The sequence below is a fragment of the Sebastes umbrosus genome, chromosome 16, assembly GCF_015220745.1.
Source record: "Sebastes umbrosus isolate fSebUmb1 chromosome 16, fSebUmb1.pri, whole genome shotgun sequence".
Classification (NCBI taxonomy): Eukaryota; Metazoa; Chordata; class Actinopteri; order Perciformes; family Sebastidae; genus Sebastes; species Sebastes umbrosus.
In genome coordinates, this window is record NC_051284.1 from 12,958,529 (window position 1) to 12,980,365 (window position 21,837).

Here is a 21,837-nt window from a genome sequence, read left to right on the forward strand (position 1 = left end):
ATCCATGGTGAGTAAAGCTAGGTGAACGCAGTGTGGGGGGGGGGGGGGGGGGGGGGGTGGGGGGGGGGCTTATAAATCATGTCATATCTGCTTTCTGGACGAGCAGAACAAAAACAGAGCCAACAGTTTCTCTGTGAGAGCCGTGAAAATCTAACACATCATGGTATAGTTAGTAACGTTCAAGGTATCTGGACCCTGAGGGGGGGTCTTCAAGGGGAATTTGTGCCCCCTCCCTCCTCCTCTCTATTAGGCCCCCAGATTCATTTAGTAAGCCCAACAGAGCTGGAACTGAAGCTGAGGCTGAAGTCATACGTCTGTGTCTCCGAGCTCCCTGTAGTGAGACCCTGACTCTCTGAGCGCTATGTTTGGATTGATGGGGTTAAAGAAGCAAGTCATCCTATGTGATTGCAGCTGGCCGGTGTGGGGTTGCTATGGCGGGATGGACGACAGGGGAGGAATCTGATTTTTTAGGTTTCAGATAGAGCTTATTACCTCTATCTCTCTCTCTCTCAAATGGCCCCCCATGTCCACTGACCCCAGGCCAGATGTGGAACAACATTACTAATATCTACATTATGTCATGTGGGGCCTCTTTAGCAAGAAGTATTCTCGCTGAGGGCTAATGCGAAAATTACCCATAGGTGCAGGACAAAAAAAAAAAAAAAAAAGATGAAGCAATCAGCTTTGGATATCTGAAAGGCAAACCGGGTTACCATAATAACATTTAAAGAGATTAGTGTGACAAGTCCCAGTGTGCAGGTCGAGTCTCACATGCTAGCCTTGACAAGGGGGTCTGAGACGGAGAGAGTCTACTGATCTGCAATCCCTCACAGGTAATGATCACAACATAGGGGAAGTGAAATGGACACAGTGGGGGGAAGAGAACATTACTTCATACTAATCTAATGACAAGAAAGAAAAACTTCCCAGATTCCCAGTGGATGTAGCTAAAATGAGATTATCCTTGGACAGGAAAGGAGTTAATGTGCCTTTGGTGTGTGCATGTGGGCTGGCAGCAAAAGACTAAATATTAGGCGTGCAAGATCAATTAAAAAAGTTGAGATTGCAGCACGGACTACTGTGATTATCAATAGCAGTACAGAGACACAGGCTTACTTGGCACAAATGCGGGCGTTTAGTCAGTCTCACGTGCCAGGCTACCATTACTGCACCCAGCTTCTTCTGCGTTGCTATGTGAAGTGCAGCATTCCTGGGGTCTCCCAGGTCCAGCACGTTAATGAGTGGCCGACCAGGGGCTTTTGGCCGGTGCCGGGCCAGCGCCTCACCACTCCAAAGCAAATAAACTGAGGCCCATTTAACCAAACACATTGTTCTAGACCAGACGAGAGGGAGTGCAAGCGCTGGGGTAATATTTGCACCGCTGATACGAAAATAAAAACCTCACAAGGTTTACATACTTGTCTTTGTGGGACAGTGTTTAGGCAATTGTATTTGTGTTGGAAGCTGTGTGCATGGGAAGATTTTGTAACATAAGCCCGACATGCTTTTATGAGAGGGACGGAATTACAACAATGCATTATTTTGGTACCTGTGAAGACATGAACTGGCCAGGTTGAGATGCTGGAGCAATGACCTCGGGCTGTCCTTCGAGCCACGAAATCTTCAAGGGGTTTTCACTCCGGCCACTTTCATTCTTAGCTGCCAGCTCCTAAAAACACAAAATAGTCTATGAGTGGAACTTCGGGTGGTTTCTCTGCCAGTATTTTATTATATAGGACAAAAGAAAACATTCTCACTGTCCTGAAAGCTGTAAAAAATGGTGTTGTATGTCTCCATCTTAACACCTGGGTGTTATATAAATATGAAAAACATATGTAGACAAGGACAACGGTGGATTGTAACTGGGCCAACTCCCAGAGCGAGACTGAGACCTGGAGAAGGGCATGCAGAGACCACAGAACCTGTGCCCAGATCCCTGTAGACTGGCAGACATGTTCTCTGGAGGGAAACCACACGTTGTGGAGAGGAAACCACAACACAAAAAAGAGAACACCACCGCGACAACGGGCCTGAGGATCCAGACAGTGTGGAACAATGAAGTCCTTCCGTCCAATGGTTTAGGTTGCAGAAACTGTCCCGAGGCCGGGCCGTCTATGACAGGTGTCATTCTTAGTCATAATCAAACTCAGCAGGTGACCGGGGACTTCAAGGCAAGTGAGCGGCAAACAAATGTGTCTCTATGCAAAATGTGTGCTTCGGAAAACATTTCCATTAGAGAACAAACACAATGAGGACAGTGACCGGGGAAGAGTTAGGTACTTACAGCTGCTCTCACGGTTGCAAATTCAACCACAGCGCTTCCTCTCTTCTTACTCGAGACAATCACATTCGAAACATCCCCGTACTGGAGGTAAGAAATGGGAGAATAAAAGACATGTCAAATGGAGGCAGAGGAGAGATGCAGAACATTCAAATTAGTATTTCCTTTCACAGCACAACCCCAGAACTATGAAAACACAAAGCATATGCAGGCTGGAGAACTGAAAACACAGGGTGAATATAACAGACTTCTGGAATAAAAGTTAGGATTCAATATGTGTTTGGTTATCAAACCTTAATCTCTAATGATAGGGTTTGTATTTTTGGGACGGAGCTAGTAATACTGCAAAGGAGAACATCATGTACAAAAGTGAGACATCTCTCAAAAGAGACAAGAAGCAATATTGGGTCATTTTAGTTACTCCTTGTGCAATGAAAACATCTGATAAGCTATATTTTTTGCATGAAAGCTGAAATTAGACGTGGCTCTCATCCAACTAGCTGCCACAAATCAGAAAAGGGAGGAAAGTTTGGCCAAAAGGGGGAGCAGGGCAAAGAGCACCTCGGACATTCCCTGATCTCTGTCTGAGAGAGATGGATCGAAGAGGAGGAAAGGCTAGAAACACATCTTAGCAGGGGAGAAAAAACCTGATCCCTATCAAAGGCAGCCATTAGTAGAGCAAAGGTTTTTTTTTTAATTCCTCAGGGTTTTTATCACTTCTAACTGAGACCTTATCTCCCCGCCTAAAGCAGGGCTTTGGGAGCAAAGAGGAGGATGGACGTGACCATCTCATCCTGTGGAAATGTAGCTTTCTGGGAACGGGAAAGTCCAGGAATGCTAATGTCTACGAAAGGACACTGGAGCGAGCCAACAGTGACAAAGGAGACTCTCAAAAGGCCTATGTTTCGCAGAATATAAATATCTTAACATGTTTAACGCGGCCAAAGTACACAAGTCCGCACACGTACGCATAAGCACAAGTATACACGTACTATACTTTCCCACACAGCGGTGGCTATTTCGACTTGCCCAAACCATTAACTGTCACTCATTGGAGCTTGCCATCTCAAACAAAATCTTTCCCCTAACATGTATTCACTTCGCTTAAGAATTTAAAAAAGAGAACAACACTTTTTTCCACAGCCCTCCTGCCTGGAACCATATTGATTGAGTTCGTGCAGAGGAGAAATTCAGACGCCTTTTTCCGGACAGCTTGACGTCAGTGACACTTGCCCTATCCTCGTTTCAGGCCAACATATGCCCCACCAAAAAGCCCTTGTGACCAATCGTGGCGTAAGGTGGTACTGTGTTGCATGAGAAGAGCACATTTCCTAATGCCTCCCTCGGCACCGCTTAATCACCTGGTAAGAGGGGCACAAACAATGGCGTGCATGGCTTTAAAAGGGCACTACAACATTGCCCTCAGCACTTTCACTGCAACAAAACTTAATGGGCCTTGTTTAAGGGGAAGAATAAAACAATCTACGGCGCTGATGTCATGCAGACCTCGAATACGGCCGGACTCTGCAGGCACGTTTGTTGCCGTGGAGCTCTGCTTTGGTACAGCGAGGATAAAGAGATTCTGTCGTTATACTAGTTATGTAATTTGAATATTGTGATAGCAATATATATCCTTATATGTATTGAATTTCCTGAAGATTTCACTTGGAAACAATTCATAGATGAATTACTCAGATGGGAATGTCTGTTTTTGGTTAATCCAGTCAATTAAATACCTCACATTTTAAAGTACTTCATCACATTAATGCAAAATTCCTGTACATTACATAACCCAAAAAAGGTACATTACTGTTACTCTGTCGTGTGAAAAGACAGAGTACTAAAGGCAAGCCAAGTTAAGTGTTCTGCTGTAACATTGTGGAGGTACTTATTGGATCTTTAGGATGTGTACCTTTTGTAGAAGGGTGAAAAGAATGTCTTGAGAGTAGCCTCCATTCGTCTCGTCGTCTTTTTTACACTTCCACTTCAACTGGAATGAGAAAGAAAGACAGAAAGGAGAGGTCTACATTAGTTTGAGGACTCAAGAATTAAAGAAGTTCATGATTAGGTTTAAACATTAGAGCACAATTGATTAGGAAAAAGCATGCCAGGTAGGCTTGGCTGTGATGACACACAGATTACATAACCATCAGCACAGACTGGAGCTACGGGAAAGAGACATTGTTAAAGTCTTGGAACATCAGCCCGGCACCACCTGTGAGACCTGCAGTCAATTTCCACTCATACTGTCGGGTGACTGCCGGACTGCTGAAATGGGTGAAAAATAACACACGGAGCTCCTGGACCAGAGAATGCATGGTGACTCACCTGCTTAACCATATCTCCACAAAATAAAGCACAACACCAGACACAATAATGACTCCAAAGCAGGTCGCCCAAGGTACTCTGTCATGGGCAGAGAGATGTGTTGTGTCTCTGCTTGGACTGTGGTTAACTTATCGGATTGTGTAACAGTGTTTCTGTGTTGATGCTTGCCATATTGCACTGTGTAGATGCTGTTAAAGAAATTACCGTATTACTATTATCTCTATTTTCTGTATAAGAGCTGAACAGTTCCAGCTAACAGCCTCCACAAAAAACAACAAGATAATTTATCATAAATTCTTTTATTTACTTGGAGCCCAGTCACTAAACACTAATGCGATTTCCCGTACTCCTAAAAAAGATATATTGTGCAACTCCTCATATCCATGTACCAAGTACAGCAGAGTCCAGCCAATACCGGACAAACCGCTTAAAAGTAGAATTATAAATGGCAAGCACTAAGCGTTGATCCGGCTCCAGCATTCTGCTCACTGTCAAAGAAACAGGATTTCTGGGAATTTCCATGTCTTCATGGCCTCTTTTACCAACAATTACGGTTGAAAATGTACATTCTCCGTCCAAGAGCAGTCTCCTGTACCCGCTGGTGATAACCTTCTCACCCATTAATCTTCGTATAAGATGTTGAAATACTGGCACGATGTGATGTCTGCGGTTTTAGACCACAACACTGACACACTGCTGTGTTCTCTTATACAGATAGGAAAGATATTAGTGGAACCAAATCAACGGGCTCTTTCTGCTTTTGATGTATCTTTATAACTAGATATCAAAATTAGGGCTGTCAAAGTTAACGCAATGATAACGCATTAACGCAAATTTGTATTCACGCCACTAATTTCTTTAATACATTAACACAACTTGAACATTTTAGGTTTTAGTGGGTTCAGCGGCATCTAACTTTTGGAGAGGAAAAACTGGCATGGCCATTTTCAAAGGGGTCCCTTGACCTCTGACCTCAAGATATGTGAATGTAAATGGGTTCTATGGGTACCCACGAGTCTCCCCTTTACAGACATGCCCACTTTATGATAATCACATGCAGTTTTGGGGCAAGTCATAGTCAAGTCAGCACACTGACACACTGACAGCTGTTGTTGTCTGTTGGGCTGCAGTTTATCATGTTATGATGTGAGCATATTGTTTTATGCTAAATGCAGTACCTGTGAGGGTTTCTGGACAATATTTGTCGTTGTTTTGTGTTGTTAATTGATTTCCAATAATAAATATATGCATACATTTGCATAAGGCAAGCATATTTGCCCACTCCCATGTTGATAAGAGTATTAAATACTTGACAAATCTCCCTTTAATTACTATTTCCCTCTAATTAGTACATTTTAATTGATAAAAAATGCGTGATTCATTTGCGATTAATCACGATTCAATATTTTAATCGATTGACAGCCCTAATCAAAACATATCAGTCTAGAATGAAAATGATCTATCATAATGTCAAATGTCGCTGAGATTTGTTTTAAGGAATGGTTTATGTCAGTTTCATTGCAAACGTCCACAACGCAGTCAATAGTTTTGCTGAACATCAATTGTCTAATCATCCCAAAGATTTGTTTAATCTAAAAATCAGGTTTAATCTTTAATACCAGAATCATTTTGAATCAGATTAAAGATATAATTACTTAATTATTACTTAATAATTACTGGAAAGTAAAAAGCAAACAAAAAACACTGTTCTCCTCTGAGTCGAGAGACAACACAAGAAATTAATTTTATGAAAAAAATGAATGCCATTAAAACACAGAATTGTAACTGTATCTATGCAGTAATGTTCCCATGTCCTCGAACGTGACCTGTGATACCGTCAGTCTTACCGGCTGCTGTTTGTTTTTCTAACTGAATACACAAATGTCGGAGAATACACTGCTACACTAGATGGCTATCAAATCTTAAAAGCAGATTTAATGTCTAAACACATTAGCTAACATCCACAGTGTCTGTTAATATGCACAGGCTAGGCAGTTTCCAGGAGGAAATATAATAAGCCCTCTGTTGGCGTAGTTACAGGTCTCCTGACGACGTCGGGCCTACTCTGGAGGAATGGGCGTTTAGAACAGCCTGTGTGCTCAGTGGTGAGACAGACAGCGCATGTGGTCTCCAAATAATGAATTACAAATGTCTAGGGTTCTATCAAAATCCCCGCTGAGGTTCGGCCTGCACTTTCACTCAGATGGAGCTGTTCCTCTTTTCCATCTTCCTGCGTTACTCTCCGAGAACTGCAACCCTCATACCGACCTCTCTTCCTAGTCTCGTCCCCTGACTAAAAGCCCATAGTTGAAAGCCTTACCTTCAATTTGGGGGTCACATTGCTCTTGGAACATCTCTCCAGTCCTGAGTCTGAGAAAAACAAACATGAGAGGGGAGATGAGACGACGAGTGAAGTGAAAAGACAAGGAAACAATTGTTTTGTTGGGGAAAGAAATGTGGCACTCAAGATAGCAGTCAACTCGGGCAAATGGACAGCGATTGTTTGCTGTCACAATGTAAATGTATGGCTCTAGCTACAGTCTGATGATCCACTGAGATGGAACAGGCAGAGCGCTGATCCAGCGGAGGGCTGGGGAGGCCTGACTGCGTGCAAATGGAAGAGACTCAAAAGACGTGCTGACTATGCATGAGTAATTGTCCAGCCACAAAAATGGGTCCAAGTCTAGGGCCAAGAATCAGTACTTCCCTTAAATACCCACACTTCTATAGTCTTATTTTACAAGACTCTTACTTTTTTCATGTCTCCAGAATGGAGACACTGAAGCTTTAAAACGAAAAAATACTATCAAGAGGTTAAAAGTTTGATGGATAACTGTGTGTGTGCGTGGTGCTGGGCATTCCTATGTTACCTTGCCAAGTTGTCTTACTGCCAAGAAACTAAAATAGACCTCTTCAAAGTGCAAAACATTAATTCAAATGTACATTTGCTTATTGTTATTGTTTTATTATGTGAATAATATTTGGCAAACCACGGAGAACTCTGTGACTATTGTGGTTGGACTGACAGTATGATGGTTGGGAAATACAGGGGTTCACTCGGCTGAGGGTTTCAGGAGAGTCGAATGATTTCACTGGATCAAACTGGATTTATCCAGGCAGAACAAGACTGCACTGAACTGGTTTGGTTAAAGGGATAGTTTGGGTGTTTTTTCAAGTGGGGTTGTATGAGGTACTTGTCATTGGTCCGTGTATTACCTACAGTGGATGACGGTCAGCACGCCCGCAGTTTGGAAAAACAGACAGGAGTTAGCGCACGGAAGCAAAGCAATGTACTGCTGTGGACGGGGCCGGCAGTAAAACATATTTTAGCCACCTAAAAGAAAGGCTAACCTTAAAAAAAAATCAATATCAGGTTAAGTGTACGCTATATTTAGAATATTGCCATCAGACAGCCCTTTCCGATGGGGAACTGAAGCCGTTGCATCCATCTATGCTCTCGCCAAAGCCACCAGACTCCATTGAAAAAAACTATAATTTAACCTGGCAGAACACGGGGGTTGCTGGTCTACCGCTGCCTCCATCGGTTAGTTTGTCTGTGTTATCGTCTGACTTTGGTGAATCTGAACTAACCAAAGTCACACAATAACACAGACAAACTAATCAATGGAGGCAGTGATAGAATAGCAACCCCCGTGTTCTGTGAGGTTAAAAAACTTTTTTTTAAATGGAGTCTGGTTGCTTTTACAAGAGCATAGATAACGGCTTCAGTTCCCCGTCGGAAACATAGACTGTGTAGATGTTTCACGGAAAAGTAAACCGGTGAAAATATTCTAAATATAGTTTACACTTAAACTGATATAGATTTTTTTTAGGTGGGCTTGCCGACCGTCATCTACTGTAGGTAATACACTAACTATGGATAAGTACGTTATACAACCCCACTTCAAAACACCCGAACTACGCCTTTAACCTGGACTGGAGCAGACTGCACAAGGTTAAATGTTGGAAGTGGACATACTTCTGCCTCCTGTCTGCTGCTGCTGTGTTTCTCTCTCTCTCTGGATCTGCTCTCTGATGAGCCTCTGTTCCTCCTCAAGCTGCCTGGATCCCTCCTCTCTCAAACGGGCTATCTGGTAGAAACAGACGCATACAATACAGTAATGTGAACAAACACGACATACAGGTTTTGAGTGACAGCAGATTATACATCTTTGCTCTTTGCACACAGATGTAATTCATCACTTGCACGACTCTCCCATTCTAAGAAACCCTTTCTGCTCTTCTGTGTTTCCAGGAGAGTGTGCAGACCACCTTATTTCGTGAGTTCAGTTATTCAGCAATAACCCCTTGAGATGAGAAAGAAAATGGAACAGTGCCACCTACTGGTTACCTCCTTCCCCCTGAGGCACATGGCCACGTATTTACATGCATTTAGTACGTTAAGCACATGCCATGACTCACCTTGGAAGCATTTGAACCATTTTTATTTATCATTGGCTTTCAAAACAAAGTGCATCAAGTCATGCAATATCACCTAATGGGTTTACTGATAATTATGATATGGCAGTGAAAAAACGCCTCTCTCAGATAGAGCCTTTGTTCCTGACCCAAGTCTTTGGGAGATTTCAGCTCAATCAGAAGGGAGTATTTGACGAAAAACAGAATAAAAACACCTGGGTGTGCTTCAGAGTTTCCTGGACTCACTGGAATACCTTATTCCCAGTACACCGCCGAGGCTTGTAGTATAGTGAAATTTGTATTTCAAATTTTTGGCAATGTTTGGTGCAGCAGTGTCATCTCTCATATGGTTTCAATAAATTATCTTACCTCTTCTTCGAGTGATCTAGTGTTAAACACCTCCTCCTGGCTCTGAAATTCTGCTTGTTGCTCTCTGGCCTCCAAATCTGTCAAAGTAACACACACACACACACACTCAAGTGTCTGTATCTCTTTTCCACAAGAACAGACAAAACCGTGCTAAATAGATTGATTATGTTCTAACAGCTGCTCTTGTTTAATTTCCTGCTGGACAATCCAAGATGTCAAAACATGTCAAAAAATATTAGCTGCTGTTGTGTTAAACCTGGAATATGTATGACAGAAAACTGATTTTAATATAACCCTTTACAATACCAATAAATCAGTAAATCAAGAGCCTTGAGATGCTGTACGATTTGGAAAGGGACTCACCAAGCTTAATTTTCTTTCTCTTATCATCTAGCTTCCTGGTTCTTTCTTCTGCTTGTCTCTTGGCGGCGCAGAGCTTGTCATAGGCAGCCTGAAAACAGTATTAGACACCAGGATGAATCATATCTCTGTGTGAGTAGGGATGCATCGATACCGATATCGGACTGATACTGACTCAAATAGCTAGATTGGGTATCTATATCCAATATAGGATATATAGATATAAGTGACAATAGGGCCGATCTATTCAATTCAATTCTATGTTTATATACTATATACATTATATAATGGAATTTTAATTCATTTTTAAAAAGGGGAACACCACCTAAATTAAGAGCTCCAATATGTTATTTTCTGTGGCCTAGTTAAGTTCAATCAATATTTGTGAACACGAGCTGCTCTCTCTCAAAGCCAGAAACCAGAGAAGTCAGTCTCAAACTTGTGATGTCATAGGGTATAAAGTCTGGAGCAGCTCCATAGACAATGAATGGGAGACTGATTTTGTGTACCCATAGTATGTTTGTTTTCTTTTTTATACCCAAATGGGCATTATTATATTGTATTGTTGTCAGTTGTGAAACCAATATTCTCAGAACATACCCCTGGATGCTCTCAGTATCATGTGACCATAGGAATGAGACCATAGGAATAGCATGTATGAATTTTGAAAATGGACGTAGTTCCCCTTTAAGTTTGACCAAGTTGTTGCTGCACTAAAAAAAAAAAGTTTAGACTTTAATTGTAATTCCTGTTAATTTGGAAGATTTCTTACCAAGTTGTTGGTGCATGATTTAATATTTTAATGATAAATAATCATTCAGTAAATTTATATCCATGTATTTATTTGTTATATTTTGTTTTGCAAAGTTAGGAAAGCAGTGTTTAAGTCAAGCCTGATGTTTATACACATAAAAGAGTGATCCCAGTCACTTCCACACAGTGAGGCATACAGCTTATTATTTAAACACTGGTATCAGATCGGTACTCGGTATTGGCCGATACTCAAAGCTCAGGTATCGCTATCGGTATCAGGACTGAAAAAGTCGGATCGGTGCATTCCTATGTGTGAATGTGCATCAACACTTGTGACAGGTTGAGGCATCAGCTGTCTTACCTTTGCAGGAGCATCAGTTAGCACCTCGAGAGCCTGGGACAACTGGTGGAAGAGCTCCACTAGAAGAAAGGGACCAGAAAAAACAAAAGTAATGAAAATTCTGCTACTGGATACACGCAGAAACACTTCTTCTTTGTCTTTTGCTTCAGGAACTGATATTTTGCACGTGGAGTATGAGCTTTAAAAAACAAAAACGTGGCTAAAATTCCATAAAGATATAACACTGGTAATTTTGTCAATTTGGCAACTTAAACAGAAGAGAGACAAAAGAAGGTGATGTGACTTGAAGAAAGTGAAGAGAACATCTACAGGGGGCTTATGACAAAAGGGGCATTATGTGCTCAATATGATATCTTCAATCTGATGCTGGGACAAACTGAGACATTTTACGCTTTAAAAAGGTGGCGTGAGTCTCACAAAACCAGTTTCCTCCAATGACACATACGTGCATTCCCACACAAACCCTTGGTCTCTCCATCTACCCTCCATTTGAGCACCTCAAGGGGCCACTGCCGCAATCACCACCACCACGCAAGACTCCACCTCACCAGTTGTCATCCAACACACACACACACACACACATACAAATGTACACAGGGAGACCACAATCCCACTCTCCATCATACAACCGCCACACTACTTCACTATACGAGCCAGGCTTAATCATTCACTGATGGGAGGCCTAACGGACCGATACAGTTACTCCCTGTGGGGACTGGCAGTGCACACTAACAGGAGGCTCTGGAGATCACGCTGCCAGCAGAAGTGGTCAGGTTACCTACACGCATATAATGGACTGGAATGAAATCCAACTGGGAGAGACCTGCCATGCCCACTAGGCAGCTCAGAGTGTCACAACATGGGGGGTTGAGGAAATAGCGTAGGGGGGGGTGTCTTCAGTCAGTGAGGATTCATGACCCCCAAGTCACCTTTTACATGCGTACAACCTTCCCTTGAGGAGCAGCAAATCCCAAGGCTTGCTCCGCTCTCGTGCGATAGAGACAGAATCTGTCCATGTGCGGGTTCAAGTGTTGAGGCCCTCCAAACCACTTCTTTTCCATTTCTGGGAAACCGACCCCCTGCTTTTGTATTATCCCTCTCAACCCCCCAAACCCAACCAATTTCCCAGTTTTTTTTTCTCTTGACATAATCAGGAATTGTCTGAAATATCCAGCAACCACATAAACCTCACTTGAAAACATGCCTCATGACCAGTCTTTTGTCCAAGGTGCCTCCCCCCCCATCCCGACAAAAAGCTACATTGAGATTTCCCGGTGTAATTGTTGACATGCTGGTTGGCGACAGGCCACGGAAGGACTCGAGCCAAAAGAGGGATGGAGTGTGGAAACGCTGGTGGTGATGGCGGTGGTGCTGCTGGTGTTTGGCTGGTCCTGTCTGGCTAGAAAAGCCGGCAGGAGAGACAGACGCTGTTTAGACTTCCTACAGAGTTTTGTGGCTAGGCTGTCTGGCAGGGTACAACTTGCCGAGAGCGCTAGAGTATTCGTTTTTGGTTGTGGAGCTTGATGGCCGCTCGGTCTGACGATTAACCCTAATTCTTCAGAAAACAATGCAGAAATTGCATAAACAAGTAATAAATCTTGTTTCAGTTCTACTGGGTGACTGACAAGACGTCTGTGGCTCAAAATGGGGAGAGGGTAAAGAGAAACCAACACAGATAAACCACAGACTGTTTATGAAGATGGACGACATGACAGCTCCTACAAAAGTGAAGCCAAAACATCTCAATCGCCCCCTGGTGGCTGGCTGCAGTATAGCTCATAAATCCTGCCTCCTCCATGTTAGTGGATGGGACATGGGCCAAACTAAAAAGTCAAAGAACATGTCAAATGAATGTTTCCCAAAGGTGGTTTCTGTCATTTTAGGTAGTTCTTATCACACCGATGTATGTTCAAGTGTTAATTTTTCTGATAAGTTTTGTTTTAATTAGTTATTTGAAAAGGGGGTGAGACATTATGATTGACAGCTGCTCGGAGTGAAGTAGTTGCGGAGCCGGATGAGATGTAACTTTAACTTTCCATAACCGTCACAAGACGGTGTAATACAACATGTGTCAATTTGATCATTACTTTTATACGGCACTTTGGAGGTGGATGTTTTACTGGCGTGTGGTTGTCGCTTTCAGTCTAAAATAGCAGAAGCATAGCTTTGCTGCTGGGTGCTGATGTTGCAATGGAACAAACATTGACTTTCACTTTTTAGCAAAATACGTTCTTTGCTCCCCGATCACTACTGCACAGATTCTGACTCCAAATGACGTCAAAATCTCGAGATGGCAGCTCCGGTACCTGGGATATTTTGGTTTCACTTTTGTAAAGTGGGAGGAAGTGGAGACGCGTCATCCATCTATATGTACAGTCTAAAAACATTAACTGGCTCACTCACCTGCTTTTGGGTTGTCCGGGTTCTTGTCTGGATGGCATGTCAAGGCTTTCTGTCGATAAGCTTTCTTGATCTAGGAGAAAAACAGAAGAACCCCTAAAGTTATGTAGAGTGGAAAATGTTGATTAGGACACAAAGAGAACGAATCATCCACTTATGCACAGATTTTGGCCATGTGAAAGTGAAATTCTTACTCTCAGTACCGATTATCTTTATCCTGTCGTCCTTGGCCCACAAAAACCAAAGTCTGAATAAGAAATGATGGTCCCATTGAAATAATGGCACAAAATGGTAACAATCTGACATGAAAGCACTGGGGGTGAAATGTGGTCTGCATTTAAATACAAAAAAAAAATCAGGGGATTGTATTGTTTGGATCAAATCAACACCTGAGCTGATCCTCTGCTTCGTGTCCTTTTGACATGTTGTTAATGGAACCAAACCACCTCGGCACATACTCCACAGTGAATTACCCGCACAAGAACTCCAAACTATTCTCGGGCCCATTGCCAGTGTGCAAGATAAATGTGGCCTGACTTGCAGCCTAGTATTAGTCCATCTTTATTTAAACTTGAAAAAAAACCGTTACAATAACATACACAAACAGAGTGCCATTGTCTATAACAAATCTGAGAAGGCCGCCATTAATATCTTAGGCAGGTAGCCAAAACCTTTTGGGGGGGTTCAGAGAACCAAAGTGCAAAGTGGAAAAACTAAACAATACTTTGGAGTATTGTAATGTCATGTGAGGTTTTAGTTATAGCTGATTTTTTAACTCTGGGTCACTGCTTGGAATGTTAACCATTCATCGGTCCTTCTAGGGACCAGTTAATGACAAGGTGGTTTTCATTAGATCTCTGCTCCTCTGGAGAAAGAAGGGAAGCAGGAAAAAACTTTCCGTGGAGACCAGAGGAGGGCTGTAGAGTGCGGCGCTGAAGCTTTCGGCACACAACCTAAAAAAACGCACGCTCATATATATATGCATTGCATGCTAAGGACTTGGCACAGAAATCCCACGTATATCCAAGCTCAGACACAAGCACACACACACACTGACATACACTTTCTCACCAATCCGAATCAGCCATGCCAACGTTCTGCATGTTTTCACATACCCCCCTTCGCGCAAATCAATCTTCTGCCAGTATGCTACGGGCCACAGAATTTGGGAGCTCCTTTCTTCATGTCTGGGAAACGTTTGCGTTGGACGCCTGGTCCTCTGGCATATGCAATATGTGTTGTTTTGCACAATTTTATCTCTAGAGTGCACGCCAAAACATACAGCGCTGACTTTACTGGGGGGAAAACAGAAATCAACTCTGAGGGAACGGAGCAGAATGGTGCAATCCATCAGTGTCCAAGCCGTTTTTAGCAACTCCAATGAGACTCCATGACAGTCAACTTTAGGCCCATTAGGCTGGAAGCCCATTGTCCACGATACAAGAGCTAAGACTCCACAGCAACAAGCCTCCAGTGAACCCTCTGGAGCTTATCGTGGACCAGACAGCTCCTAAATGTCACAAGTCCTATTTCTCTCTCTTAGTCAGTATCAGACTTTTTCTCATTAGAGTTCCAATAGTAAATGAGAGCTCGGTTCATCGAGAGGGTTTTTGAGAGACTAGGCATCATTAAGAGATATTTAGTCTTGCTGCTTGGCACACAGAGCCTTCTTATAGATCGAGACTGACACACAAGGCTGTGGACCGGAGCCAGACACATATGCTTACTGTTGGCCTAAGCCTACTTCTCCTTTTTAGCCTCCAACGGTCTCTTTCTCCCTCTTCCTTTCTCTGCGCTTGCTATCATAGCATTGTCCAACCCAAAAGAGAGGGAATGAAAATTCAAACACAAGTTCAAATGTATCGTCATTCATGCAGGTACATACAGTTGAACGAAATGCTGTTCCTCAAGCAAAAAGCCAAGAAAGGTCATTATGAAAGCCACTGCATCCCAAGTAATGGTAGGTAGTGGTAACAGTTGGAGAACTTCCTGCCCTATCAGTGCTTTGACAACACACAAAGAAAGAGAGTCTGCTTTAAAGGACTATACCAGTGTGGCAGTTTTTGACAATTTTAGTTCTTCGACTACAATTTTGTGTACATTTATGCCGACCATGACATTTCCAAATATAGGCTGTAGACTAGAGTTTTAGATGTTATATATAATTTTGATGGGTTTTTTTCTTCCGCACCAAGCTATGGAGGACAGAACCTGTCAAAAATAAAAATAAATAAATATGTCATTAAATGTAGCAAAAAATAAACCACAAAAATAAAAAAAATAAATTACATAAAAAAATAAATGTAGGCATTGATTAATTGATCAAATGTGACATAAATTGATATTTCTGTTTAAATTTGCTTCTTTATTAATTTACCTTTGTATTAATTTGTTTATCTTCTCTTCTATTTAATTTCCCCATTTATTTATTTTAATTAACGTTCACATTTGTTTATTTATTTTTATTTATTTAAAATGTATTTTAAATGTATTTATTCATTACTACTTGTATGTATTTATTTCCCAAACATATTTATTTCTTTATGTTTTCTTTTTACTTTTCTTTATGAACCTCTGCCAGCAATTGGTTTCCATTAATATCCATATGAAAATGAAAATCAGTTCAGATAAAATCCATAAAACTTGCTTTGTAGACCATTACAGTGAACAAGTCTTCATTTTTTTTGTCAGTGTGGTGGTGCAGATTGATACAAAAAGTCTGTACTTCATTTTGACAAAACCTGCACCCTGATGCTTACTGTAATGAATCACACAGGCATGCAAGTTTCAAAAGGGTTAAACCAATGGATGCCCAGCATGGTAGAAATATACACTGATATTTCTAAAACCGAGTAACACAGTTTACAGCTGTGAAGTTAAGTATGTGTGATTAGAAATAAAGGGGGCTAAAACATCCAAGAGCTCATTCTTTCAAAGCTCATGCCGTGTCCCCAGTTCACACTCGCTTTACTTCTCATGTTCATCATCACCTGCAGCAAGCTGTCAAGATAAACACATCCTCACATTTGCTGTAAACATAGCAGATGTTTGACATGGTCAGGACAAAAGTCTGGCCAGCTGAGCTGTTTGACAAGTACAACCTGTCATCATTGATGGTGTACTGGTGGAGAGCAGCGGAGTTGCACGTCATCACCTTTGTCTCACTGAGTTCAGTTCAGTTTAAGATGCAGTTAACACATACTTCTCTACATTTCACTTAATTATCCTACTTCCTTTTCTCTCCATCTCCTCCTCCTTTCTTTTCTGTTTCACTCCCCTCTAGCATCCTTCATGATATCTTGTCTCAACCGCGCCTCCAGTGCTGTTTTGTAAATAATACATGATTACTCCCATCAATGCCGTAACACGCAAGCCTTAATTGATGCTGGAAGAGTCTGAAGCCCTTTGGTCCTACAAACTGGAAGCCAAAGTGGGCCCAACATCTGAAGAGGTTAGCACATGTGTGGATAAGAGCTCTCAGATCGAGTGGCATCTTCCTACGGGACTAATCCAGCCAATTACTGTCGCAATTATCTTTGTGCAGTTCAGCATGACCTTTTAGGATTGGCTCCTGAATCAATTACGAGTGAGACCATGTGAAGAGAAAACCAGAAGAAACTCCTGGACAGAAACCAACTGCTGTCCCTTGTGCTTAGAGATGAGCAGTAATGTTAGTATTCAATCTCTTGCAATTCAAATTATTCAAGATTGTCACATTTTCCATTTCTCATACGCAAGACAAACTGAATTGCGGACATCTCAACTATTTCCCACGCTTCAGTATGCAGGAGGACGAACCGAGACATCAAGGAAAGACTCGGCAGCAGCAGGCCAACAGTAGCCTAATGGTTAGTGCCCGGCGAAAAAACAGACTCTCTGTGCCTCCCTGCCTGCCACAGTCTTAACTGCATGCCCACATCTTGACTTCATTACACCAGTCTTTGGTGCCAATTACAGTTGACAAAATGGTCCTAGTGCAGCCTCGGCACAGCCCTGGTAGGGCCTGTAGCCTGTGTGGCTGATTAGCTGCCTGATCTGCCATGGGCCCATCCTCCTTAATTACAAGGCTTTGCTATTTACGGGACATTATCAGCTAGGGGAAAATAATAACAGGCACAACAGGGAAAAGGAAGAAGGACAGGGGCAGAAAGGACGTGACCACACAGAGAAAAGGAGAGCAGAAAGTAAGAAGAAAAATTGGATGTAATGAAGAGAAACAGTGAGACACTGTGATGAACTTTCCATGTGCTTGTGAACCTGACCAAACCTCCTGTCAAACTCAGCATGAATTCATTATGATCCTATATTCCATTAAAAGGTAATCTCCTCATCTTGGTTCAAGATGAGCTCATTTTTTGTTATCATTCTACAAAATGACCAAAAGAAAGACTGCGATATTGCACTCAGGGATTTTTTTTTACTTGATCATTAGAAAACTGCACTTTGAAATGTTGTTAAATCCTTATTTTTCTATTGGTGCCTTCTCTGTTCAATGTTCAATTTGTTCAATTTGTTCAATAAAACGATGTTGGAAAGAATTTCCTGTTTTTTTTAATTCAACAAGCAATTTGTTGTATTGTAGAATCACAAAGGCAGAACTGAGTACACTTTAATATCCGTTAATTTATCGCAAGTAATATTGTAATTGCGACATTCAACAACGTTATCACATATATCGCATATTTTCCTCATACCGTGCAGCCCTACAATGACCCCAGGTTGCATCACTAGTGATGTGATCCAGTGCACCAGAGGATGCAATAATACTCTTAATCTACCCACCCTGACCAAGCAGACACTCAAAAAGAAACTCCTCGCTGAGAGCAATGAGTTTACAATGCGCTATGACAGTGTATTGCAATCAATCATCCTTGATGCTCTGTCTGGAAGTAAACCATCCAGGTATGTAGTTTCTGTATACACAGCAACACATCAGGTACACTACAATTTGAGTAGCTGAATAAACCCCAAACAAGACAGTTTGTGTGGTCTTGGCTGTTGACATTGTCTCACCAAGCAATCTGTGGTAGGTAAAACACACACTTGGGCAATTATTACCCAAGCCCTGCTGATATGCATGAGCATGACTCTTTAAATGGTGGATAGCCTTCAGCAACAGCCTCCCTCCGCACTACAAGGGTAAAGCAAACCCCAGTCATCCATAGACATTAAATCATAGACTCTTGACGTGCCAGATCCCCCAGCATTTATCAGCCGGCCAAGCTTAGAAGAAAGTCAACAGCAGTGATAAGAGAAAAAGATGCTAAATAGAACCAGGAGGAGATGCAAAACGCGAATCCCTCTACGTCAAGACAATGTTTTACAAGCTGTGGCTGAGCCCACATAAACAGGCTCTGGGATGCGCTTCTTCCCCTCTCTCTGTGATAAACAACAAGTATGATAATGGTGGTGTAGCAGCGGGTAAAACAACTGGGATAAGTAGCCCATCTGATGACATCTGTCTTCACACACATGATTGATTTTTTGGAGCCAATGCACTACACACACACACAAACCCTTGATATCGCTCTCAAAACATCAACAGACTTCACAGAAACAGTTTTCTGCATTTTGGAGTCTCAATTCTACCCAAGCCACAACCGCTAACCTCCTCCAGGATAATTCTCTGGGGAGGACAGGACTTTGAAATCCAATTAAGAAATTAACTTCGTTCCCTCATTTTGGCCGCAATTCTAATTTCCCTTTGGGCTTGTGGATTCTAGATGCTGGAAACTGTGAGGAGAGGTGGTCGTAGGAAAAAGGCAGGATTCAGGACATCATGGTGAACCGCTCTGGGCTGGGAAATGAAACGTATAGGAGTTGATTCAAAATCCATGCAGGCACAAAATGTCATTCAGGCAAAATTCTGTTTACAGTGTGCATAGGTGAGCAAACAGATGTAACCTTTTGTAAATAGGCTGTCCATAGTATTACAGCATTTTCCAAGCCTCATCAGATGTAATCGTATTACAACTCCAAGTTTATATGTGATCACATATACATTATGTTTAGTTTTAGATAAATAATATACTGTGGATTGAGTTGGCAGACTAAAAACTAAGGCTGTCCCAATTTTGGGCTACGAAGCTTTGGTGAGAAATATTCAACGGTATCTTCGTGGCGTGGTGCGGCAGGCTGACATGTTTTTCTGTCTGTCTATCTCCATCTCTCCCGTTTCAGTGCTGCTGCCGCACGACTGTAAACACGCGCACCTCTACACACAACAAACAACGATATCCATCTGAGAATAACTGATAATAATTAATGTTGAATATAAATAATGATGTGGGATTATTCCTTATTTCATGGGCTATTTTGGGATTTATACATTATTATTATTACACACTTATATATATATATACAAAATAAAATTATATATATATATATATTTATTTATTTTTTATTTTATTTATTTATTTTATTTATTTATTATCATTATTTTTTTTTTTTTTAAACAAAGCATTCAAATACTGATTTGGAGGTCAATTACCACGGCAGCAGTCAAAGCTTCCAAGCATTCCAGTCAGCCCTACTAAAAAACATAAATAAATGTCACACCCATTATTAATCGATGAGTCGATCGACAAAAAAATAATTTGCATCCATTGTGATAATCAATTAATTATTTTAAGTAATAATTTAAAGAAAAATGCCAAACATTCTATATTTTTTAGCTTCTCCATTGTGATCATTTGCCGCTTTTTATATTATTATATATTATGATTATTGTAAGTTGAATATCTTTTGGTTTTGGACTATTGGTCATACAAAATCAGCAATTTATTTAAAAATATTTTTTTTATTGCAGTTTCAGCAACTTATACAATCATCATCACATTCTTTCCTACTATATTTTCATTTTACAGCTATCTCTTTGTTTTTATACAAAATTTCACAACTTAAAACAAAGAGGGGAAAGAGAAAACACAAAAAAACTAAACAAGACTTCATCTTAAACTATAATTTCAATTGAATTCCGAGAAAAAGGGAGGACACATACTTAAACAATCCAAAGAATTAAAATGAAATAAAGTAAAATAGATAAATTTCAAAACAAAATCAGCAATTTGATGATATTTCCTTGGGCATTTTTCCACTTAATTTGACATTTCATAAACCAATTAATCAGTTACGATTAATCAGTCACTCAGAAAAAAAAATAAGGGGAAGGTTAATTGATGATTGAAATTAGTTGCAGCTCTAGGATTTACATCCACCCTCATTAGCCATTTCATATGAATGATGATACCATTTATGAACTGATGCAACATCGCCACCAGGTGGACATTTATGTGTATCACATCTTTGCACATCACATTAGCCGGTGTGTGTGTCTGTCTTTTGCTACCTGTGCTTTCACTCACTGGACCTAGAATTGCAGTCATTCTCTTTACAGAAACAACAGACTCCTGATGTTCTCCTTATATCACACACAATGCAAACACACACACTTCTACAAGCTCCATGGTAGCAAGCTCAAATAGCCTCCTGCTTGCAGGCAGAAATGTCACAGTCTCTCCTTGTGCAAACACAACTACTTTGACATGTATAGTTAGCTTTTAACAGTCTACACTAAACTGTCTGTGAACACAACCTCCTGCAGTCTGTAATGCGCCTGTAGAGTAAAGACAACAGCTAATGTTAGCACATGTACACACCTCTTTCGATGTAGCAGTGCTTTCAATCCCGAGTAAACCATACAGGTCCAACTGGAGGAGATCCTTGGCCTTCCCAGCCTTTCTGGACATTTCTGCAAACAACGAGCAACAATACCAACACGGAAGAATAAGAAATATAGACGCAAACGTTAAGGTTTGTCAAATTCAGTGGTTTGTTGTTGTTCCGGGCACATGCGTGTCGACCTTTCAACTAGGATGTGCATTGCAACCTGGGAAATGTAGTTTTTGTTCAGCTTTTCTGCTCTGCTGCTGCTGCAGAAAGATTTTGAGCATTTTTAACCATAGCACAGGGGTCAGCAACCTTTACTATCAAAAGAGACATTTTAGACAAAAACAATCTGTCTGGAGCAGCAAAACATTTGAGCATTGTGACGAAGGTAACACAGTTTATAGTCTAAGTATATAGTATGTAAGTCTAATGCAGTGAGGGCCAAAGAGCAAATGTACTACGGAGTATTAGGGCCACATTGAGGGAAAACAAATCTGAGATTTACAGAATTAAGTCATAATATTACGAGAAAAAAGTCCTAACTTTATGAGAAAAAAAGTCGTAATATTACGAGAAACTAGTCATAACTTTACGAGAAAAAAAGTTGTAATATTACGAAAATAAAGTCATAATAGTACAAGAAAAAAGTCGTAATATTACGAGAATAAAGTCAAAACTTTACGAGAAAAAGGTTTAATATTAGGAAATGGAGGCATAATATTACAAGAAAAAAGTCGTAATATTACGAAAATAAAGTCATAACTTTACGAGAAAAAGTTGTAAATTACGAAAATAAAGTCATAATATTACAAGAAAAAAGTCGTAATATTACGAGAATAAAGTCATAACTTTAGGAGAAAAAAAGTCGTAATATTACCATTTTTATGGCAATTGTTTT

General features: G+C 41.0%; 1 protein-coding gene across 1 annotated transcript in view; it reads right to left on the minus strand.

The window, feature by feature from the left end:
- Positions 1-21,176, minus strand: part of dnajc17 (DnaJ (Hsp40) homolog, subfamily C, member 17) — a 40,014-nt gene extending 18,838 nt beyond the window's left edge. Inside the window, exons 1-10 of the mRNA XM_037746822.1 lie at positions 20,930-21,176; positions 13,275-13,344; positions 10,872-10,930; positions 9,761-9,848; positions 9,398-9,474; positions 8,589-8,700; positions 6,930-6,979; positions 4,194-4,271; positions 2,285-2,365; positions 1,550-1,669 (exon numbers count right to left, since the gene is read on the minus strand). Of these exons, the coding sequence (XP_037602750.1) occupies positions 1,550-1,669; positions 2,285-2,365; positions 4,194-4,271; positions 6,930-6,979; positions 8,589-8,700; positions 9,398-9,474; positions 9,761-9,848; positions 10,872-10,930; positions 13,275-13,344; positions 20,930-21,019 (825 nt within the window). The 5' untranslated portion in view covers positions 21,020-21,176. The remainder of the gene's footprint in view (positions 1-1,549; positions 1,670-2,284; positions 2,366-4,193; positions 4,272-6,929; positions 6,980-8,588; positions 8,701-9,397; positions 9,475-9,760; positions 9,849-10,871; positions 10,931-13,274; positions 13,345-20,929) is intronic.
- Positions 21,177-21,837: the final 661 nt, after the last annotated feature.